The following is a 25,625-nucleotide window of genomic DNA, read 5'->3' on the forward strand; positions in this document are numbered from 1 at the left end:
AACTCATCTCAACATCAGCTAAAATTTCAACATCACAGTACCAGTTGTTACAGATAAAAAACAAGGTAAAATTTGCATTATAAAAAATAAGAAATTAAGAAACAAATGTTACACATTAATTTAAACTTAAGCTACTTTTGGCAACCTACAATTTATTTTTGTCCAAAGTCATTATAATGCATTCAATCCAATACACGTCAAGATAAATAAGCACTTCCCCTATCTCTGCTGAACAAAGGTGCTACCATTCCACCTTCCTCTCACCCGCCACAGACAAGTTAGCAAACCGCAATAGAAGCAAATGACCTGGACTCAGTCCGACAGTTGTGTAGCTAGAGAAGCTAGTGTAAGATACTGTAAGTACCAAAACTTTCTCATAGTTTTACATTCATAATTCATCTCACTTGTGCATAACATCACCAAGTCACGATCATTGACAAGTTTATGCAATGTAAACAATACACGTGGTTAAAAGTAATTCGATGGAATGTGTCATTCTACTTATAATTGTTCATCTTTTACAGGTGTTACATTTCATATTTAGACAGACTGGCAAAACTACAAGTTATATCTAGGCTCTCACTTACAGTATATATATACTTTTGATCAGATAGTGTATTTATGACAACAACTCTATTTTTACTCACTCATTCACTACTGATCTGCATTTAGAGCAGTTGCCCAGATGGCAGATTCCCTATCTGTTGTTTTCCTAACCCTTTCTTAAATGATTGCAAGGAAATTGGAAATTTATTGAACATCTCTCTTGGTAAGTTTTCCAATCCCTAACTCCCCTTCCTACAAATGAATATTTGCCCCAATTTGTCCTCTTGAATTCCAACTTTATCTTCATATTGTAATCTTTCCTACTTTTAAAGACACCACTCAAACTTATTCGTTTACTAATGTCATTCCGTGCCATCTCTCCACTGAATGCTCAGAACATGCCACTTATTACAAAATTGTACAAAGTTGTATATGAGATTCATAGTCTGTAATACATTCCACTTAGTCAAGTAGCTCGTCTCCTTTTTCCCAAGTCTCCCCTATTGGATAATAATGTACCCTTAAAAGGCTCTGTTTCTATAATGAGCTATTTAGCTCATTCTTACATGTCATATTGTATGATAGTTTTTTCAACACTAGTCTTTCCCTCCAGTATGGCATGTTAAACTCTTTGTTCAATTTAACTAAAACTTTCCTCACTGGAAAAATGGGAAAAAGAGCTTTCTGTTTTTCTTTTCCTATTTTAAAGAATGTTTTCAAATTTTTTTTGTTTCAGGTATGGGGACAAGCCAGAGGACTGTCCTTTTCTATGGCAGCACATGCAAGAGTATGTTGAATTGACTGCTCAGATATTTGATGGTGTTCGTTTGGATAACTGTCATTCAACTCCTATCCCTGTTGCAGAAGTAAGTGTAGAATTGTGAACATGTTACCCAATTTTTTGATTAATGTTTTGTTGTTAGTGTCAATTTTCCCAGTTAAACAGTTGGCCTACATGGTTACTAAGAAGATGAAAAGCATAAGTGATAAAAAATGATTCTGCAAGAGAGCAGTACAGTGTTTAGAAAACTAAATGAATATAACTGTTGTAAAATTGATACTTTCCAAGTAGTTCACTAAACTGAAGAACTGATAACTGTTCTTGTGCTATGTCATGAAATCATGCAAAAGATGACACATTATTGCTCAAACTGACCAAAATTCATAGGGTAGATATTAACTGTCATTATCTCCTGCCCATTACACACAACATTACTGACTAACTTAAATTATTGAGTGATGTAAACTATATTCCAAATACAAGGCACTAAGAAGATGTAAGAACTGACTTTATGATATGTATATCGGATGCATAGAAGTGTGATGGTGGCAGTTGTCACAGTAATGTTGGTGATTCTTCTTCCAAGAGACAAAATATTGTGAATATTACCCCACTTAACAATAATGGTAGGAGAAAGAGAAACTGGTCAGATTATCTGGAATGAAGGTTTTGACTGTGAAGAAAAAAGAGGAGGGACATGAAAGATGGAAAATTGAAAAACTCCTAAGACCTTCCTAATCTGATAGCAGTGGGGCCAGAAGAGAATATGAATTGCTAGGCTGAGGGGCTCGAATGAAAGAGTGCTTGCCTTCTGAGCCCCTAATTATTATCAGGTTCAATTCTGGCTCAGTCCAGTGATATTTAAAGGTGCTCAAATATGCTAGCCTCATGTCAGTAGATTTAGGGATGCATAAAAGATCTCCTGTAGGACAAAATTCCACAAGATTAGCCTTTCTGAAAACTGGTTGTGGGATGTAAAACCATCATCATCATCATCATCATCATCATCATCATCATCATCATCATCATCATCATCATCATCATCATCATCCAAGGATGGTAGTATAGTAAGCAACATTGAATCAAGGTGCAGCAAAGATAATGCAGTGAACTTGTGATCAACAGTATTCTGTAAGAAAGAAGACAAACTCTGGGATGAAATTATCTTTACACCAGTGTTTTCAGACCATCTTTGCTGTATTTGAGTGAAACCTGCATAGACACAGGATATCTTATTCATAAGTTAGAAGTAACAGACATGAAAATCATAAGTTATGATTTTCATTTCCGTATTGACGTATAACTTATATGTATGTATGTTTAGTCCTCAGCCCGAAGGCTGGTTGGATCCTCAACAGCTCCACCATCAGCTGTCATAGATGGCCTAGGCATCACTGAAGAGGCGTACTAGGGAAATGAGGAGTGAGGTAGTTTCCCGTTGCTTTCCACACCGAGCCAGAAGTTGCTATTACATAACAGTCTGCCAAGCCCACTGAAATGCATACACCAGCCGACCCTATGAGCAATATTTTCACACCATTCATAGCAGGGACTGGCTGCAGAAGGAATGGCATTACTAGCATCACTCATACCTCAGTCACTTTCATTTTGTCAAAGCCAAGGATAAAGCTGAGACAGATCAATGAAAGTAACAAGATTGCTCTAGCCCATACCAGAAGACATAGTGCACTGTAAACACTAGGTCCTGCCAGCAAAGGCATATAACTTATATAATAGGAATTAATTGAGGGAAGTTCCACCATTCAACACAATATACAGTATAATACAAAACATTTATAAGTGAAAACCGGTTTTGATTCCCTTGGAAATATCATCAGTTCACAGTAAATAAATAAATAAAATGTTGTATTGAAAAGGTGGAACTGTCAAAACTTATTTAAATATTAATGTATCAAACTTGACGATCTTGTAAAGTGACGATATTAAGACAATTTGCAGTTAAAACGATTAGCTGAGGAGTTTGGGGAACATCCTTCGTTGTTTTGTAACATCTCCCGTGTTGTTGAAACTGTCACTGTTATTGTTGTTGAAGTAAAAGTTGAATGATGGTATGGCCTTAGTTGTATGGCACAGTTCGTAAAAGGTGGATGTTCCCTTATTCCCCGTTCTCGTTGACCTACCGCTAGAAAAGTAGGAGGTGCACTGCTCGTCTGTGTCTGCGTGGAGCTTATTGTTGTCTTTGAGAGGGGGGGAGGGCGGTGACTTGCTTTGGATTGGCTGTGGTCTGTAGGGGATGCGAGAGAGTGGGGGAGTGATCCGTTGTTGCGCTGTCTTACCTAGATATGTCTTGAGAATAAGGAGGTGGATGGCCTCGTAAAGTAGGTTTGTTATACCAATATAATGGTCCGTTATTGGACATTATAAATTTTCCAGTTAACTCATTCTTGGTTGCCTGCGTTTCGCCCTCGTGTGCTAAGTTAGGCTCGTCAGTTGGGACTTAGCACACCACCCATATGGGAATCAATATCTACATCATTTGATGGCCAGGCAGGCATCAATTTTTGAAAATGAGACATAGCTCTCATAGTGCATTGGCACTGCTGGTGGCTTCAAGTAGCCTATGCAGTGGCCTCCACGGTATGCACTAGCCTTGCGTCTTGGGTGGTGTGCTAAGTCCCAACTGACGAGCCTAACTTAGCACACGAGGGCGAAACGCAGGCAACCAAGAATGAGTTAGCTGGAAAATTTATAATGTCCAATAATGGACCATTATATTGGTATTATAAATTTACTCATTCGGGACAAATATTTTAGGTTTCCTATGGGAATCAATATCTACATCAAGTAGGTTTGTTCTCGATGGATTCATTCAGATTGTGATTAAAATTGACTCGTTGATCCAACGATATATAAAACATTTGCATGTTATTGAGCAGAGGCCCCTTTTCCATAATTCAATAATTTGTAAGTCCTTGTATATATCGGAAAAATTGTGACTGGATTTGTGCATATGTATTCCCATGGCAGAATGCCTGTTATGTTTGACTGCATTAATATGTTTGATGTACCTGATGTTAAAGCTTCTCCCTGTCTGTCTGATATAGCTTGCTAAACAAGACTGGCACTGTAATCTGTAAATACCTGATTTACCAAACTTGTCAGATTTATTCATAATCCCTGCATGGTGGAAGTGAGATGGATTGTTGTTGGTGTTGTTACAAAATTTTAATGTGTTTTTAACAGAAGTTTTTGCTTGAAGGACATAGTGCTTTTTGAGAAATTTTGGGATGAATTTTACTAATTTGTAGGTAGGGCTAGGTCTAAAATTAATTTTTGGTCTTACTGGGGTGTTTTCTTTATGGATTTTAGGGAGTGCCCTTGCTGTTGGAAGCTTGGGATTCATACTTATTAATTTACTGGAATCTAGTGCCTGGTGCAAGTAAGTGCAAATGATAAATTGAAAATGCCTGGAGCTCAGGTCTCATTAACTGTTTTAATTACAGTTAATAATAGTTAAATACAAATGCTGCTATAGAATTACTATCTGTTTAAAAAGTACAAGCTTTGGTATTTGCAAGTGATCACTGTTCAACAACCCTTTCCTTACTTTCCTTCCCATGGTATTACCACTGTGTAATTTCAGTATTGCTGGAGCTGTTCATATGAATTTTGCTGGTACCCTGTTATGACTGGGATGTATTTTGATTTTGTTTCAACTAGAATTCTCTTTCTCTCTAGGCACCACATTCTGTTCATTATTATTAAAAGACTATTGAAGTTGTATTTAGTGAGCACTTCTGCCTTGCAGCTAGATGTTTTTCAATACATAGAGTGCTGTTAAGCTATCCATACATCCCTCATTATCTGTAAGCCATAGTTGGAGGATAGATACCGTAAAAATAAAAACTTACAAAGGTTTTGGAGCTTCCAGTTAAATAATTGATTCATATGCTTTTATAGCTGTGGTAGATGTTGCATGATTCTTATATTTCACATTCCACTAAGAAAGTTTTGTTCTATATTTTACAGTACCTGCTTGATGCGGCCAGAAGAGTTCGTCCAGACCTCTATGTAGTTGCAGAGCTATTTACCAATTCAGATCAAAAAGACAATATTTTCGTGAATCGTTTGGGAATCAGTTCTCTTATTAGAGGTAAAATTAGTTGCTGTATATTAAAATATATTTGTGACTACAAAGAGAGATATGCTAACATTACAACTCTGTTTAAAATTTCAGAGGCAATGTCTGCTTGGGATTCGCACGAACTTGGACGACTGGTATATCGCTACGGAGGAGAACCTGTTGGGGCGTTCTTTCAAACTTCACTCCGTCCTCTAATTCCGTCTGTGGCACATGCACTCTTTCTGGATTTAACTCATGACAATCCTAGTCCTATTGACAAGCGTTCAGTATTTGATCTAGTACCTAGCTCAGCTCTGGTCTCCATGGCATGTTGTGCGTCTGGTAGTAATCGGGGTTATGACGAGCTAGTTCCTCACCATGTAAATATACACACAATAAGATAATATCTTTTAGTGTTTATGTAGCTTTTGTTATTTAGCACTTTATTTGACAATCAATTGTCCTTTAGAGAGGTCTGCACAGGTTTGAGCTATTCACCTCTAACTACACGTGATTTGACATAACTTACAGAATAATAATAACAACGACGACGACAACAATCATCATCATCATCATTCCAGCCATCTAAGAGCTTTGGATACACAGTCTACCAGCCATTTTTTCTTTCAGAGCCTTACATCTTTTTCTTTACATTGTATCCATGTCAGACGTCGCTTCTGTTGTTCTGGTGAGATGATGTGAAGTTGAGCAGGTAGCCTCTCAAGATTCTCCCTTAAATTCACAACTTTCTTCTTGGTTCTCTCGTGAATTTCTGTGGGGGTTTATGCCACCTTTCTTTAGGTCTTCATGCACTTCTTTAAACCAGTAGCAATGAGTTTTCCACTATTCCTTAAGAGCAAGTATTCTGCTGTATATGCTCATCTATCAGGGTTCATTCTCTTTAGATGTCCATGAAAGATAGTTATTGCTTTTATGAATATTATTATTATTATTTCCCATTGTTCAAAACTCTAATTATTTTACTTTGAACTTTTGGACAGTTCGGCCTAACAAGGGAACTGTCCATACTGTCATATCAAAACCGACAATGAAATTTTGCAGAGACCATGAGGAGACCCATAAAATAGTGATATACAAAAATTTAGCTACCATTTTGAACTGGAAGGTTTCGAAATCTTGATACAAAATCTGTGTAACAATGCAGCTTACTGGACAACCCTTGCTTCTTGGTGGCTCGTGCGGTGCACAGCGAAGTGGAGTTGCAGTTGTGCTAGAGAGATAGAGACAGAGAGTGAGAGAGAACGAACTGGCAGACTGCCACATGCCAAGGTCACTTTATTATTACGGAATGAATGTGAAACATAAATGTGGAGTGTTAATTGCATGATAAAAATACAAATATTTTTGGCACCATGCACAATGAATGTGCAATTTGAGGCCACATTGTTGCTCATAGTTTTCTTTACTTGTTTGAAGGCAATATTTTGCAGGTACTTCGAACTCAGGAGGTCTCTCCATTGTATAATTGGATGCGAACCACGAATATTTAATCGTCCTTGAACTGTGAGGAAGAAAATTGAAAATGAATGAAGGACTGCATTTTCAGTATACTGTTTCTCTGATAAACATCAAACTGGAAGTCTTCACAAGTCAGCACAATGTTTGTTAAGCGGCGATACAAAGTCTTCCTCTGTCGGAAGAAAAACTTGTCCAAGGGCTGTATTTTCCCTGTAGTGCCAGGAGGAATTTGAAGAATTTCTATACTGTTGCCTGGAGGAATACCTTCAAGACAGCTCTTACCACTATAAGTAGTCCAGGAATCTAGCAAACGGGAAGAAGGATTCTTTACTTTAATTCCTTTTTCCCCATTTTCCCTGATTTTATGGCTGTTACAATTATATTTCTGGCATGAAACTTTTCTTTGGAAACTCTCAGACGAAAAGTTCCAGTTGCCACCTGTAGTACAGTGAATAATTTCGGGAAAAGAGTACCGGCCATACTAATTGTAGGCATAATTGTGAACGAATGGGTGAGTGCACTAACTGGTTGAGCAACGTTTTCTGTATGTTTCTCACCCAGAAACGATTGAGTCCTTTTTGCTTTCATTTTGTGCACAAAACCACTTTGATCAGTTTTGTATATTGAAGAAGGGTTGTAGTGTAAAAATCGCTCTGTAGCTGCTTCCACAAATTTCTTTGCGACTTTATCTTTTTTGCCTTCCTCTTTAAAATATGTACAGGATATGAATTTTGTTATATTTCTTTTTATTCTGCACCTTTTCTTAGAATGACTCGAACAACTAGCACATGCACTGTAATTAGTTTGCCCCATTGAAATCTCTATTGAAATTTCCAAGGCCCACAGTCAAAGGTCTTCTTGCTTCTGTAAAGCGAGAAAGTAATTTTGTATGCATCAATTTCCTGTGTTCAGTGGGGCTTACTGATGTAGATTCTAATTGGTTCTTCCACCTGTACAGTTGTGATAGTGATGTCACCTTACGACAACTTTTGTGAACAGTGGTTAATGAAAGCCACTTCTTACCTCCCTTATTTAACCATAAATTTACAGCTTTTCTTTTGTATGCAAGATCTGTAGTTTGTTTAACTTTCTTCTGTGGACTGGAAGCATACAGTAGCTTGATGAACTAGTAGATTTGGTAGGTGACTCCGGTGTCTCTTCACTGGATTGACGGGAATTAGACTCGGCGCTAAAATTTGGATCTGTAACACATCTTGTTCCTGGCAATGGTGTGCTGCCTTCTATTTCAGATAATGCAGATGAGGTTGAGGTGTCGCTGCTTCCATTATCACTTTCACTGTCACTATTTCTCTCCAGGTACAACTCTGAGACGATGCTGGCACTCATGGAATGATTTTCAATTAGTTTGATCTCATGTTGATCCATCTCCCTTTCTTCTGAAGTTATTTCACGGGAAGAGGAGAAACCCTTTTCATGGAAATAACGTAAAGCATACTCTAGAACATTAGCCAGATTCATGTCTGCTCTTTCAAAGGAACATGTACCGGGCGAGTTGGCCGTGCGCGCAGAGGCGCGCGGCTATGAGCTTACATCCGGGAGATAGTAGGTTCGAGTCCCACTATCGGCAGCCCTGAAGATGGTTTTCCGTGGTTTCCCATTTTCACACCAGGCAAATGCTGGGGCTGTACCTTAATTAAGGCCACGGCCACTTCCTTCCAACTCCTAGGCCTTTCCTATCCCATCGTCGCCATAAGAACTATCTGTGTCGGTGCGACGTAGAGCCCCTAGCAAAAAAAAAAAAGGAACATGTGTCAACTGGCTAGCGCAGAAAGCTCAAGGTATCCCAGTCATTTCAGCTGGTCACCAGGGCTGTCCACGTCGAGCTATACACTAATGCGTGCAGTTCTGTTAGACATTTCCGTATCAACTTCAGGACCTTACAGATCAAAATGGTGGCTAAATTTTTGTACATTGCTTTCTTATGGACCCCTCATCCTCTCTACCAAATTTCATTGTTGATTTCGATATGTCAGTATGGACAGTTCCCTTATTAGTCAGGGTTCTCAGCAGTTGTGCCGCAGAACTTCCGAAACTTTGTGATATTGCTGGTAATTGTATTTAACATAATTTCCGTCAATATTTTTGAAAACAGAACAAGAGAAAAATATTGAAGAGCTTAAACATATTTATTTTACTGGAGATTTGTTTGCTTGTGCCTTATATTAAGATTTGAGTAATTAATTGAGAAACGTGAGCTTGTCGTTTCATACACAAAAGCTCAATTTGAGATTTCCTTTTCAACTGACTGAAGTGTCTGATGTTTCTTGCCCCTCTTGTTTCTCTCTACAACATTTTCACAACACTTAAATGTGAAACCAATTCGTTCTCACTTTTGTTACTGTTAGATTCTGTCACCAACTTCACTTGAACTTTTCTCCTTTTAATTTGATTTTTGTCTGTACTGAATTTGGATTTAATAAAAAATAAAATCAGCACAATAATGCATATAATATGTATCAGAATATGCATGAAATTGTTACAGTTGCAAGTGTACAGATGACTGTTTACCGAAATCAAACTGTGTGTGTGTTTGCGCAAGACTGATTCTGTTTCAACCAACCCATACGTTGCTTTGCTGCGGAACTCACTACTAAGGATACTGCGCCAAAAACAAAGAAAGGGTTGAGAATCACGAGTCTAAGTGATGTGTGTTTGGGCTGGGCAGCCAAAGTGTAAGACTTTCAGCCTGTGCAGACCTCATTTTTAGTGTGTACTCTAGGAATGATAATAGTGAAATCTTACTAATGTGTGGTTTTCTTGTAAGTAACTTCTTATTGCAGTGATCGAACCTTTACTGGCTTCATTTCAGATCCATGTTGTGGATGAACTTCGACAATACATGGAATGGTCCGATGCTGACACTACAGAAGGAACTGTTAATTTGCAATACGGCATTATTGCTGCCAAGAAGGCTCTGAACCAGTTGCACTTTGAGTTGGGGATGGCAGGTTTTAACCAGGTCAAGTAAATTATTGTTTATATCTTCTGAATTAGTAGCTCAGTCAAATGTTTATGTTAAATCATCTGGTAAAGTGTTCTCATCTGGATGTATCTATTCAGCATTTAGATCACCAGGGCAACAATAAAACTATAATGGGCGACTTATTAAAATTAGATATAGTATATATAGAAATAAATGCAGACTATGACTCGCTCACTCTCACTCACAACGATGTTTCAAGAACCATTAAGAATGAAATTTGGCATAGAGATTCCTTTCAGATTATAATCTGATAATTATCAGTAATAGCTAAGAAACCCTTCTTAACAATTAAACACAAAAAATGGACAATGTTCAGGAGTGATAAGTTAATTTTTATACCACATAGGAGCATTGATATTTTGCAAACTGCTATAATACACTGTGGGACAAAGAATTGAAGCACCCAGAAGGTGAGGAGTAATGAAATGAAACTTCACGTGTTGAGAGGGTATGTGATGTCATTTCAGTGATTGCAAAATAAAGTCCAATTTACGAAGAACTTGACAGTATGAGCCCACTAATCAGTATGACACTGCACACCCTCTGGCTTGAATGCATGCACTGATTCAGTTGGGAAGGGTGTCATAAAGCTGTTGTATCCTCTCCTGAGGCAAGTTGGCCCACAGTTGTTGTAACTGGTCCTTGATATCCTCGATACTGGCACTGGAATGCAGTTGAATTCCAAGCTGGTCCCACACATGTTCTATCGGGGACAGATCTGGGGATCTTGCTGGCCATGGGAGTACCTCAACATCACACGGACAGTTCAGAGGGACACGTGCCGTGTGTAGACAGACTTTATCCTGTTGAAAAATGGCACTACCATACTGTCGCATGAGAGGTAACACATGAGGATGCAGGATGTCAGTGATTGTGCTGTCCCTCAATCACTACCAGCCGTGATCTGAAGTCGTCGTACCCGATGGCTTCCCAAACCATGACACCACTCTGCCTCTCCAAAACATGGAAGAATGAGACCTCTCCCCAGATCGCTGCCATACTCGCAGGTGATGATCAGTCAAGGTAGTGCAGAACGAGGGTTCATCGCTGAATCGCCATTCGTCAAGCAATCTATGCTTCCCGGTCAGTAGCATTTTGTGTTGTGGTGTTAATGGCAGCCTACGCATGGGATGGTAATTCCCTAGTTCAGCTGCTGTTAGTCTCCAACCATTGGTGCTGCATGATACAGAATGTTACAGGAAGTCCATTACTTGTTCTTGGATGTGGAGGGGTTACGATGTGCTTGGTACACAATATTGGGATCCTCCCTTGTGATGGTCAGACGTGGTTGACTGGAACCTTGACGATGAGTATGCCTGCCGTCACGTTATGCAGTCCAACTTTGGGCCACTGTCACATCCGAATGCCCCACAAATGTGGATATTGCACGATTTGACCAGCCGGCCAAATGTAGACCCACAATGAGGCCTCGTTCTGTTAGGTGCTGATAATGCCATCGCACATGTATGGCATCTCCATGTCCTTTACAGTGATCACTCAACATCTGGCGCTGTTCACGCCCCTTATATACCGTACCAGACCCGGTAACAACACTAATGCACTCTGGTGGCTGTTCTATATATCATAGAGAAAGAGAACTGCAACTCTAAATCATTTACATCCCTGCTGACGGTGTGAAGTATAAGAAGTTACATTGACATCCAACCATTTCTTCTGGGTGCTTCAATTTTTTTTGTCAGGCAGTGTAATTTTTATGCTGCTTGGTAGTATTTGTGAAACCAGTAATCAATTACATCTATGTCCAGCTCCATGGTTAAGTGGTTAGCATGCTGGCCTTTGGTCACAGGGGTCCCGGATTCGATTCCTGGCAGGGCCGGGAATTTTAACCATCATTGGTTAATTTCTCTGGCACGGGGGCTGGGTGTGTGTGTCGTCCTCATTATCATTTCATCCTCATTATGACGCGCAGGCCGCCTACGGGAGTCAAATCGAAAGACCTGCACCTGGCAAGCCGAACATGTACTCGGACACTCCCGGCACTAAAAGCCATACGCCATTTCATTTCAATTACATCTATGATTACCAAGAAAACTGGAAACATCACATTCAGAGGATGGAATCTGGAAGATTACCAAAGGAGATCCTACGCTATCAACCAAGAGGACAGATCTATAGGATATCCAATGAAGCGATGGAAAGAAAATGCAAGACCGTAATGGGCCACATGACCCAATACTTGGAAGGAGGATGATGATGACATAACCTCTCCTACCTAAATGCCGACCTTACCTGCCCGGGATGAACAAACCTGTTCCCACAGACGAGGCTCTGTCGACCGAGTCACGGCGGTATAACCGTTACATCAGTTACGGAGGAAATGTAATCTCAGCTAGTCCATTAGGTGAGACGTGGCAGCCCCACCAATTGTCTTACTTCCTTCAGGCTAGCAACCCGTTGGAAGGACATTGGATTGATTTCAAGTCTTGCAAAAGGAAAAATGCAAGTCCGTGACGGGACACATGGCCCAATACTTGGAAGGATGATGATGATGATGATGATGATGATGATGATGGTATTTGTATCTCTTGTGATGGTAGGCAGCCCATATTTTGAGATGGAGTAGTTGGCAACTCTGCTTTTTGTTTTCTTCTGTTGGTTGAAACTGAAGGGTTCTTCTTTTATGTTGGTGTTGCAAAAAAAGAAAGAAGATATAATCCATTTTTATGTATGCCTGAGGAATTTGTATTTATCTTGGGATAATGGTCCCTCACTACCTGGTGACTATCAGGGGTGATGTTAGCTGCCTTTTCTCCTTGCTTTGTTTTTTAATATACTGCATAGACAATTGTAGCCAAGAGGTTACAGTAAGTGTAATAAACCACATATCTTCCAACTGGTGTACATTCAAGCCATATTCTATAATACCGACTGGTGATTCCAATAGAGCAAGGCCAAGTACTTGGTTGTTAGATAGCAAGTGGGAAATTTTCCTAACTATGATTTGTGTCACTTCATATTTATGCTTAGAGCAGTAGGATCTGATAATATGCATGACAGCCAGGAAAGATCCAACCAAATCACCCTTCAAAATTCCAAGAGCTATGTCAGCCTTTTGTAGAACGAAGTTTGCAAGGACATCCACTCATCAAGTATTGCATGATTCATTTCAATTTCAACATAACCCAACATGCTGGCCAAATGTGACATTAAAATATTTACTTCAGCCTGTACCTGAACATTTATTCAATGTATATGAATATTTGCATCTAGTAGACATTCTGAAGGACCATTTAGAAGTGATATTTCACTTCTTGCCAATATGGAGAGGAAATGAGAGGAGTTTGTTATTTGGTAATAGATTTGAGTTTATCTTCAGACTCTTTTTCTTGTAAATTAGTACTACTGGAACAGTTAAAAGACGCCAGTCACTAGTCAAATTTTTGGTGTTAGTGACAACATAAAGTTGTTCTCTGTATATCCTCTTTCCACGATGGTGTACGCTAACTGCAACTACTTTGGTCACCATTTATAAACTGATTCTGCTTAAACTTAACCCCTTAACTGGGTTTGATGCCTAAAGGCGTCAACAGCTGTTGCACAAGTATTGGGTTTGACGCCTTTAGGCGTTCCTGTACTTCTAAATGTGTTCTTACATAGGGTTAGCTTCCTATAGGTGTCTGACTATTCTTAATCACTTCTGCCATCTACTATCGTAATTTGAAAGAAATTCCATTCATATTAGATGTGATTATTGCTGTCCTATTCATTTTTATCCGGCCTCACGCCAGTCGGGTAGTTCGCGCCTAGGCGGCAGTCCAACAGCTGTCTCGTGTTGCCTCGTACGGTCCGTGCCAAATTCTTCGTAAATAATTTATTTGTGTATATGTACATTGAAATAACTAAATTTGCAAGTTATTGTTGTCGTTGTTGTTGTTCTTCTTCTGTGAACTCCATTGTACATGTTCTGATAACTTTTTGTAAATTGGTCTGTATATGATGGTAAACTGTTCCGTGTGATGTGATAATGGCTTGGTTAGGAAAGACGTTGAATTATCTGAGAATCTGCCGACCGGATGTAGGAATCGCTCAAGAAAACGTGTTGTGTGCCTGTCAAACCAGAGGCGACGGGAAACTGTCTACTACTGTGAGGAATGTGACGTGGCCCTTTGTGCTTGCCCTTGTTTCTGTATTTACCACACTATGCGCAATTTCTGAATAACCTATGAACCAGAAAGTATGTAGAGCCTGTTGATGCATATCTGAAAAGTTGAAAAATCATAATAATGAAAGGAACACTTTTTAAATTCACTTTTGTATGAACACACTGTGTATATATGTATATATTTACGGGTTTACAAGAAAAAAGGTAATAACATAATGCTATTGAATTTCTACTATATCACTCATAATTTAAATAAATCAAGTAAAATATATTTTTCTGTTGAGTATTTACATCTACGCCGCCCCGTGGTGTAGGGGTAGCGTGCCTGCCTCTTACCCGGAGGCCCCGGGTTCGATTCCCAGCCAGGTCAGGGATTTTTACCTGGACCTGAAGGCTGGTTCAAGGTCCACTCAGCCTACGTGATTAGAATTAAAGAACTATCTGACGGTGAGATAGCGGCCCGGGTCTCGAAAGCCAAGAATAACGGCCGAGAGGATTTTTCGTGCTGACCACACGAGACCTCGTAATCTGCAGGCCTTCGGGCTGAACAGCGGTTGCTTGGTAGGCCAAGGCCCTTCAAGGGCTGTAGTGCAATGGGGTTTGTTTTTGTTTTTTGTATTTACATCTGCCGCACGCTACTGTACCCATTCCAAAAGTGTGTGTTGCGCTGAATAATTACCCACTGGCTGGTTGATGTTATGAAACTATTCCACAGTTAAGGGGTTAATAAATAAATAAATAAATAAATAAATAAATAAATAAATAAATAAATAAATAAATAAATAAATAAATAAATAAATAAATAAAATCATCATCAACCATCTCAAGTTGCCCAGGTGTGATGATGATGATGATGATGATAATAATAATAATAATAATAATAATAATAATAATAATAATAATAATAATAATAATAATAATAATAATTTGGGTGCCAGAGTTCACCAAAATGGATCCCTCAAATTTAGGTAGAGCATGATAAATTATATTTTCTCTCTCAGGGCATGTATATGAAATTGTGTACTGGTACATCCACTATGGGTCTTAACTAGCCCCCTGAAAAGGATTAAATGGGAGGAAATCGCATTAAGGTAATTTACTTCAAATAAAACTGTGACAATGACCTAAATAAACTAGCTACACAGTTCAAAAAAATTAGGGGAAAATGTTTTTGAACGTATGCCATGCTCCACAAAACAATACCTCACACCCTGGTATATTACCAACTAAACCTTTATTCTCTACCGTTGGAAGTATACAAAAGAACATCGATGGATTCATGTTCATTTTCAGAACACAAACAGAAATGCCCAAATAGGAGCAAAAACAAACTGATAACAGTCCTCGAGGGTGGAGAGCTTCAGTATGGTGTATGTCCTCCACGAGCATTTATCACAGCTTGGCAACTACGTGGCATGCTCTGTATAAGTCGACAGAGGTCATGTTGCGGTATCAGTTCCCATTCTTCAATGAGAGCCTGTTCGAGGTCTTGGAGAGTCTGTGGTGGAACAGGATGCCCACGAACACTTCTGTCAAGCCTATCCCACACATGCTCGATGGGATTAAGGTCGGGACTCACTGCTGTCCAGTCCATCTCTTGGATACCCAGTTCTCGCAAGACAGGTCTAGTGATGAGCGCTTCATGAGCCCTGGCATTGTCATGCATGAGTACAAATTCAGGGCAAACAACGTATGCAGCAACCAGCACATGCTGTAGCAGTATCTGCTCGATGTACCGCGCAGTGGTAAGATTACCACGGATGACGACAAGATCTGTACAGCCATCAATACTGATGCCACCCAACACCATCACAGATGGTCTGAATCGGTCATTTTCCTGGACATAATTTGGCATGTACAGCTCATCACGGCATCTCCATACACGTTGACGTCCATCACGCTGTGTCAGGGCAATCTGGACACGTCTGTGAACAACACAGTTCTTCATTGGCGAAGTTTCCAGTTGACGTGGGTACGGGCAAACAGAAGGCGAGCTGCGCGATGTTGCTGCGTTAAACGGGGCACTCAAACAGGACATCTGGGTCATAAGGACACTTCTCTTAACCTGTTCCTTACTGTTTGATCAGACACCTAGACTCCAGTGACCCTGCTGAAGTCTTGTTGCAGTTCTCTGGCAGTTGCTGAACGATGACACAATGCACAGATTGTCAGATATCAGTCATCCTATGGAGTTGTCATGCATCCACGACCTTGTCCAACCCTCCTTGTGAACTGGGTTGTTTCATTGTAGCGATTCCACAGGTGTTGAATAACTGATGGAGAGACATTGAGATCCACAGCAACACGACGAAAAGTCCATCCTTCCTGGATCAAAGTGACGGCCCTTGCAACTTGAACCTCGTTAAGATGTCTCATGGGATGTGCTGGTTTACATACAACATGCTCAGATGAATGCAGTAGTCTGTGTACCTCACAACGACACATGGAAGTACCGCTATTCACTTTGTTTTGAGAGGTCACCTGACAATTGAATGCCTGGCTACGCCTACAGATGGAGTATAGCTTCGATTTGACATACCCTGAGTAGCTAAGGTCTCAAGGTATGCTGTAGGACCGTTGGAACCCCATCTACCAAATTAACGTACACATACCAGACGTTACAAAACATGTTACCCTCATTTTTTTTGAAATGTGTCTATTCTAACCTGGCATAATCTGCAGAGATCCGCTTTATCGAACCCTTGTAATAGACATATCGCCATGCCAGACCAAAACCACTATAAGTGCAAAAAAATTTATTTTTGGTTTTTTACATCAGTTGGTGTATTTTAGTGTGATCTTCAATGTAAAGGATGGAAATTGCTAAATTTATAACATTAGGCCCTTGTAGTAAAATGAATTTGTTTTACATTGGAGTATTTTTTTTAAGGATGTTAAATGCATGGGGATAGATGCATGTTTTACAGTGAAAATTGAAGAAGAATTTTTTCACCTTCATTACAAGACCATGACATGTCATGGTTTTTTGCACAGGCATTGTTTAGAATCATTAGAAAACTTCACACACCTATTTCTCAATAACATTATATGGAAATACACACAATCTTTAAAATAACCAAACAAAAGACTGGAAAATTTCCCCTCGACGTATCAACATAAACACAAGCTGAAATAAAAACATGGGTAATCACTAATCAGGCACTGCGATCTGCTATCATCTGTAGTAATTGTATAAGCAGCGGTGAACAATAACAGCAACACACTTCAGTACTTTGCACAATGTACACAATTTTCAAGAATTGTTTCTCAGACACATAGAAACCTGATTCACATTTACCTTTGTTGTACTGTACCTTTTTAGCCGCTCACTAATTTTAACACAGTTTTAATAAAACTGTGCACTTTTCAAAAAGCACACGTATCTTTCACAATATTCTTATGTACCTTGAAACCAGGCTGTAAACTGTAACAATTCAAAAACCTATACAAGCCAACATACAGTAGCCAATAGACACTGGACCTTGAGTAAGCCCATGAACACTGTACAACAAACAAAAATTGGATTGATAATAGATACTGATTCACGCCAAACATAAGCTTTATATAGACCTTCAACTTCCTGCTTCAAGTTGTCATGGCGTACACTGTGTGGATAAAACTGTCCAATCTCAAGAACAAAATATCCCTTGCTAACCCTCCAGCAAAGTCGCCCTGTAAAGACACACCTTAAAATAGTACTTTGGTCCGTAGCTACTATGCTGATGGAATCATCCTGGCTTGACTCTGTAGTTGCAGAAGTGACTCATACAAGTTTTCAGGTTATGTTCGTCTTCTGTAAATAGCTCTAAATTTCCCAAATACTGTACAAATATATAATCTACTATGCACACTTCCCAGCTTCTACACTTTAACATATCAACTGAATAATTTAACACAGAATATGTTTGATAATAAATATAATACAGGGGTGTCATATATGTACCATCACAATGAGAAATAAAGATGAGAATACGCAGCAAAGGGAGAACAACTTGCATTGCAGAGTGAAATACAAAGCATGATTATTACACAACTATGACTGGCATAAACCAGAGAAAAACCAATTCCTGATGTAACAAATGTCAGTTGTACATCTACATTGAGTCCTTACATTTAACCTTTGTTGAAAGTGTTGGGGCAGATTGTGATGATGAAGTGTGATCAAGTGATATGTTCTTGGCCTTGTTTATAGTTATATAATGATGATGATTATTATTAAGAGAAATATTGCAGTTGGGGAGTAATTGAGTACAAGTAATTAAATTACATATAACAAATACAGCATTTTTTCTAGTAATTTTTACTTGTGCTTTATACAGAATGTAATTTTTACTTGTAATTAACTTGAAATAAAATTGTAATCATTACATTACAGTAATCAAAATATATACCACATGGAAGCAGAAACAGGAAAAAATTAAGTGATGAAGAAGATAACATTTTCACTTCTACTGCAGTAGAGCAAGTAACTTCATAGTACTTGATGAGGTACTTTCTTACCTCTCCAGTACTTCCAATGACTTCAATATCCATCACTACTGAGGTTGTTTTTAAAATTGAACATAGGTATTCTTTCAGGGTCCCTATACAGCATCTTTTCAGGAAGTGCAAAGATGTAGTTTCTCCTCCAAAAGGTCGAGGCTTAGTTATGAGAATTTTAAGAATAGGTTATTTAGTAAAGTAAATGGCAAATTATTTGAAATGCTACAAGTCACAAAAAAGAAAAAAGAATGTTACCGAGCTAGTTGGCCGTGGAGTTAGGGCCGCACAGTTGTGAGCTTGCATCCGGGAGATAGTGAGTTCGAACCTCACTGTCGACAACTCTGAAGATGGTTTTGCATGGTTTCCTATCCCATCGTCGCCATAAGACATATATGTCGGTGAGACGTAAAGCAAATTGTAAAATTAAATTTTTTTTAAAATGTTATAAAATTTCTCCTTGGGTAAGTCAAATGATCATAAATACATCTTTCAGCAGAAAGTGTGACGTGATGATACCTAGCAACCGTACAGGCTATGATGTGAATTATTGATGGATGGCCACGACATACAGATCCATGGCCTGTGCAGTTCTAGGTAACATCACATCACACATTTTGTTACCTGACACTAATTCGCTACACAAATTTTTGGATTACCCCATCTCCAAAACACATTTTTGTTAAAATTGTGGGAAAAAATAATTTTTAAAGTACCACAATATCATGTTTAGTCTCACTTAGTGATAGCTGCTAAATGTCTCTACGTTAAAACAAATTAAGTAATATCTTTTTCATTTGCCAACTTTTCTATCATTCCAGCCCCATGCAAAAAAGTAAATGATTTCCTTAAATCTGGCATTCTGTGAAGTAAATGTAATTTCACTGATTGCTTGTTAACAAAAAAATTCCAGTTGAGTAAAATACCGGTATTTCCAAGTAATTGTAATTCAGCCCACTTACTTTTTTCTTGTTCTTTTTCCATTGCTAGTTACATGAAAACAAAACATTACAGAAGATTGTCACTAACATTTTCATTAGTTTCCAATTTTTATCGTGTATTCCATTGAAAATAATACTTAATTTGTTTAAAATTAAATTGACAGGTATATTCTTCAAACATGAAAAGTATAAATCACAAAATACAGAAATACTTTTTACACAACATAAAAACAAAATAATGAAACATAATTATATTAAAAATATTCAAGCTCTTTAGGCCTTTCCATTCATGAAATTACCAGCGTTTCACCCCAGTATGGCAGTGGGCTCAACAGTTAGATTGCTACACCTTTCCAAGATGCTGGCAGCTAATGCTCCGTTGAGACACTACTTCAACCCTCCTTTCTTGGATAATGCAATGACAGTGCTCTAGGGGAAGTATGTACCTACCTGTATAAATGCCTAAATTTTGGATTCCTTCTGGGAACATAATATTTGATATAATTTTCATTACTTGAAACATATGTATTTTTAGAAGAAAAATTCCTTACACACAACAGGAATATGTCCATAAAAGCAGCCAAGTCAAAAGGTCAAAGTTAGTTTAAATCATCTATATATACTATGTGGGAAACAGAAGTATTTGATATCTGGTACTTCAGAATGTATAAAATAATTTTTTTTCTCTTACCAGGTGTTTGTGGACCAAATGGATCATGACATTGTTGCTGTAACCCGCCATTCTCCAGAGACCCATCAGTCTGTAATACTGGTAGCTCACACAGCATTCTCTCACCCTGACATGAACTGGCAGAACCGTACAATAAAACCCTTACGCGTGGAGGGGACCATTGACGAAGTGATACTCGAGTGTAGCCTGTTGCATCGTGGAGCCAGGTATATGCATAACGAAAGTTGAGACCATAAAACCAGATATTAAAAGCCCTTGAAGTAGTAATCATTCAAGTTGGTAATGTGTTGAAAATCATACTAGATGTTGCCCATATTAACATAAAACATATGGTTAGGACATATTGCTCAACATTGAATCCCCATTTTATATTTAGGTCCACATATTGTATTCTTGAATAATCATCACCATCATCTTCCTCCTTTCCTTTTATCAAGCTCCTTCCATTTATGGCACTTCTCCACCTTCCCCTCTCCTTCCACCATGCCTCTTCCATCATCTTGTCCCAGTCCAGGTTTCTTCTTCTTACACTCCTCTTTATTGAATCAATCCACCTTGTTCTAGGTCTCCCTCTTGCTCTCTTTCCTCCAACTTCATCTCCACCTCCATCATCTGTTTTGGTATTCTTTCCTCCTCCATCCTCTTTACATGTCCAAACCATCTTAGTTTACTCCTCTCAGTTCTCTCAGTTAGGTTTTCCATTCTGATCACCTTTCTCACATCTTCATTTCTCAATCTGTCTTTCCTATCATACTTCTTAAGTATATAATTTTGCTGGATTGCATTCTACTCTCCTCCCTACTTGTGATTGTCCAGATCTCAGCCGCAGAGGTCGATACACGTGCATAATACATTTTGTACTTAAACTTCCTTGGTACTTCCTTACTCCAGACAAGGTATGAATTGCCCTGTTGCACCCTCTTGCTAATCTCCATGTCCAGCCTTGTATTCTGCTTTAATTCACTCCCTAGGTATTTGAAACTGTCAACAATTTCAAAGCTTTGACCACCAATTTTCACAATGCCCTTCCCTTGTCTTTCCCCTTCATCAGTATGAGGCAATTAATGGAAAAGAGTTGGGAATATGGAAAAGATCTGGTTATGACATTCACAGGGAGAAGGTGTAGGAAATCATGGTCAAAAAAGAGATTGGGAACACAAACTGTAGAAATAGTGCAAGCACTGTATACAAACTGTGTCAGAAGTGTACAGACTCAATTTGGAAACTCAGAATGGTTTAAAAATGAAACTGAACTAAGACAGGGCAGTGTGCTATCAACTTTTCTTGTTTCTCTTTGTTATGGACAAAATTGTAAAGGAGCCCAAGGAAGCATCTGGGAATAGGGAGATGAACCCCTCGTAGTTGCTGCTTTCAATTAATGAATTTCATATTTGGTTCTATGTTGACTTTGAATAACAAATTAGTTTATTCCTATAAACAGAATAGTATTTCTTCCACCTTTCAGTACTTAACAAGTTTAACATGTGATGAATTATGTATAGTAAGAAATTTTTTGGTCCTTATTTGTGCACTCTTGGCTACAAATGCATGAAGTTTACATAAAACACTAAGGTTATGGAATTCAAACTGTTTGAAGTCAAAAAAATGTGTCATTGTCATAGAAACATGTACAAGTTCTGAGAAAATTGTTTGCTAACATTAATGAACTTATACATTGTTTGAATAATAAAAAGAATTACTGTATAATAGGATTAAATTAATAATTCCAAAGAGATGTTGATATCCCTTCAAAAGAAAACAAGCCTTTTATGTGGCCTTATTGAAGGTTAATGGTACTGTAGGACTGCTAAGCTGACTGCTGGATTAAGAGGAACTAGTAAGCTATGAAAAAGTTAAGGATAACAAACATGAAATTCTAGGGTAAGGCTCATCTCTAAATATAATAGGCAAATTTATGTTTTTTGGAGTGTACAGACCTGGAAAGAGTGGCACAGATGCTGATTCTGAATTTTTGATAAGATAATCCAGGTATGTGGGAAACGACATGGAAAGGAACATGATTGTACCGGGTGATCTCAATTTACCAAATGTCAATGGGGAAGGTAATGCGAATGACAAATAGAAAGAAGTTAATCTGGGAAGGGCAGCTGAATCAGAAAGTGATGGAACTAACTAGAGGGAAGAGTATTCTGAACATGGTGTTAGAAAAACCAGATAAGCTCTATAGAGAAACTGAAATAATATATTGGTAGTAGCGATTACAAAGCTGTTTTTGTCATAGTTAAAAATAAATGTGATATAAAGTAGGACTATTAGGCAGTATCATATGGCTAATAAGATGGACATAAGGGAGTTTAAAAAAAGTACGTATGGTCAGTGGAAAATGGTAAATAAAAATTAAAACAGACTGTGGGATGGGTTTAAAGTAATTTTTGTTGAGGAATGTGAAAACAGGTATGCATCTTTAAAGGTGGTAAGGAATGGTAAAGACCCGCTATATTATAACTTTTTTTTTTTGCTAGGGGCTTTACGTCGCACCGACACAGATAGGTCTTATGGCGACGATGGGATAGGAAAGGCCTAGGAGTTGGAAGGAAGCGGCCGTGGCCTTAATTAAGGTACAGCCCCAGCATTTGCCTGGTGTGAAAATGGGAAACCACGGAAAACCATGATATATTATAACAGAGAAGTAAAGAGACTAAGGCCGGTATTCATAGTCAGCTACTTATTTCTCTAATAAGAACGACTTAACAAAGCTGTACTTATTCGTGAAGTCGACTTAAACGTTTCTCGTATTCATAGTGCTTGGTCAAGTTCTACTTTATTAAGCTGGACTTGATAAAGCGTTACTTATTATGCAGACGCTCTGCACAATTAAGTAGAACTTTATAGTATGAGAAATAGTACAGCCATCATCACAACAATTGAATATGCGAGTCATCCTTCACACACGGCCAACTAGATCCACGCTGCGCTCCTTATTCCGAGTTTATTTGTTTATTTATTTGTCTTTTACCTGTTCCTCTGCGACTAAAATTGTAGTTACTTTTTCTTAAATGGATATGAAAAGCAGTCGCAACCATTTTACTTCCGTTGAAAAGGAGGCTTTCAAGGATATTTTATTGAAACATTCTCAAATCATATATCAGTCTAATATAAGCAAGTCGGTCTATAAATATATATATATATATCTATAAAGATACAAAAATGAAAACAGACGTGAATTAAACAGGCAGTTCCAGGCATCTCAGAAACTTACAACTTACTAGAAAAATCGAAAATTCTCAAAATTCCCTGAGGGCTTCAAATTTTGGGCTCAGCATAAAAACGCACTCATATATACTTACCCAAAGCAATAACCTATAGGTTTAGTGGGCTTAAAAAACTTTCAGAAAATTCCTCATTTTTATCCCCCTTCCCCCCAAATCAAGCTGGCGGCACAATCTGCCAGACGAGCTAGAAAATTGAAATTTGGCGAAGTTATAGGTTTTAGCCTGTAAACGAAGTAAAATTCCAAGAATTTTTAATTTTTCACTTTTTACTCCCGATTTTTTGTCGTATCTCTCTCCCTTATACGTTAGATGTGGCTGTATTTCTCGATTGTACGTACATTTTGTGATTTTTATAGGTATATTTCATAGTTTGACACACTTATAGGAAAGAGAGAGTCATCGAATTTGGCACACAAACTGACACGGCCAATGCTGGCCACATGCGAGCCAAATTCCATGATTCTAGCTTCCACGTAAGTATGCGAAAAATAATATAAAGTGTTAAAACGTATCCAAATTTCACCCCGTTGAAATTTTCTAGCTCAATTGAACCCATAAATATGGGAGATACGAGAAAATGTTTGAGGATCAAACATGTAGAACGATAAAAGTGGCGTCTGACAGTTTAAACCGTCTGTCGATATGATGGACCGTTTAGGAGCAGTATATCTAGAAATGAAGGTCTGCACTTACAAACGTGCCCATGTTTATCTGTCATTTATATATAAAAGCAAGTCGGTTTGGAGCGATCTAGAAAGTGTGTGTCATTATTATTAATACTTTACAAATTGATAGTGACTGTCAGCAGGAGGGCGTCTCCTGTTGTTATAAATTCTCCCCACATCTACTTTGACTGACAGTAAGAATGGGATCCACCGAGCTCGACAGCTTCAGTCTCTTAAGTGCGGCCAGTATCCAGTATTCGGGAGATAGTGGGCTCGAACCCCACTCTCGGCAGCCCTGAAGATGGTTTTCCGTGGTTTCCCATTTTCACACCAGACAAATGCTGGGGCTGTACTTCAATTAAGGCCACGGTCGCTTCCTTCCCACTCCTAGCCCTTTCCTATCCCATCGTCGCCGTAAGACCTATCTGTGTCAGTGCGACGTAAAGCAATTTGTAAAAAAAAAAATAATAATGGGGTCCTTCTCCAACTCTTGTATAACTGGCATTAGTAAGAAGGGCCTACCATTTTAATGAATAATTCCCTTCTCAGTTTGACTAGCAGAAGGCAAGGGAACATGCAATTTTGTTCAAAACTCCCCTACCCGATTGTGTCTGGCAGTAGACAAGGGTGCCCGCCATTATAAACAATTTTACCCATTAAAATGTGACTGGCATTAGGCAAAGTGGCTTGGTATTGTAATTGAAACTCACCAACTCCAGTGTGTCTGACAGTAAGCTGACTGGCATTAGAAAGTGGGGCCTGTCATTATAATGATAACAGCATAACTCAATATTGATTGGCAGTAGGGAAGGTGCCTGCCGTTGTAATGGAAGCTCCTCATCTGTTATGTGTCCGGAAGTAGGAAAAAGGGCCTGCCATTGTAACGAAAACTCCCCAAATCGATTGTGACCGGCAGTAGACAAGGGGGCCTGCCTTTATAGTGAAACTTTCCAACTCGTTTGTGAATGGCAGTAGGCAAGTGAGCCTGCCGTTATCATCACAACTCCACAACTCGTACGTTACACGGGAAAGAACGTACGGGGTCCTCCCGTGGCCTTTCTTCGATAATGCTAAGAGACATGTTATTTAATAAAATCTCACTCACCGCGTGTACAGTAATTCACGTAGAAATCTATATACAATGTAAAATACCGCAGCGAAGCACGCGTACATTTACTAGTAGAGAATAAGAAGACGAACGCGGTATCTACTAAGCAAAAGGAAGATGCTTGGTTAAGTATTGCTGAAGAATTCAATTCAAGTATTATTATACCTAGCACTAATTTGGTTATAATTTATTATAGCGAGATGGTGACAATTGCGGGAGGTATGGGTGAATATGAAATGCCATCACAGGAACCTCTTTTTGAATTCCACGTCACTGTAAAATTCAACATTTTGCAAGTATCGCTTTGGAGCACAAATTTCTTCTAACACTTCCTCAAAATCTTCATCCATTTTATAGGTTAAGATGCGAAATAAGTCAAGGGTCTGCTTAACTTGACGAAGTTCAACTTATTTCATCACATAAGTAACACTTAAATGACTATGAATTCCAATAAGTCCAGCTTCATGAAGTTAGACTTTATGAAGTATATC

The 25,625-nt window shown here is 38.6% G+C and overlaps 1 protein-coding gene across 1 annotated transcript in view; it reads left to right on the top strand.

The window, feature by feature from the left end:
- The window catches only part of LOC136857709 (glycogen debranching enzyme), a 272,096-nt gene that overhangs the window by 141,380 nt on the left and 105,091 nt on the right, over nucleotides 1-25,625 (top strand). The window contains exons 10-14 of the mRNA XM_067136580.2: nucleotides 1,283-1,412; nucleotides 5,318-5,441; nucleotides 5,526-5,791; nucleotides 9,721-9,870; nucleotides 20,132-20,334. Coding sequence (XP_066992681.2) covers nucleotides 1,283-1,412; nucleotides 5,318-5,441; nucleotides 5,526-5,791; nucleotides 9,721-9,870; nucleotides 20,132-20,334 — 873 coding nt within the window. The remainder of the gene's footprint in view (nucleotides 1-1,282; nucleotides 1,413-5,317; nucleotides 5,442-5,525; nucleotides 5,792-9,720; nucleotides 9,871-20,131; nucleotides 20,335-25,625) is intronic.

The sequence above is a fragment of the Anabrus simplex genome, chromosome 1, assembly GCF_040414725.1.
Source record: "Anabrus simplex isolate iqAnaSimp1 chromosome 1, ASM4041472v1, whole genome shotgun sequence".
NCBI lineage: Eukaryota > Metazoa > Arthropoda > Insecta > Orthoptera > Tettigoniidae > Anabrus > Anabrus simplex.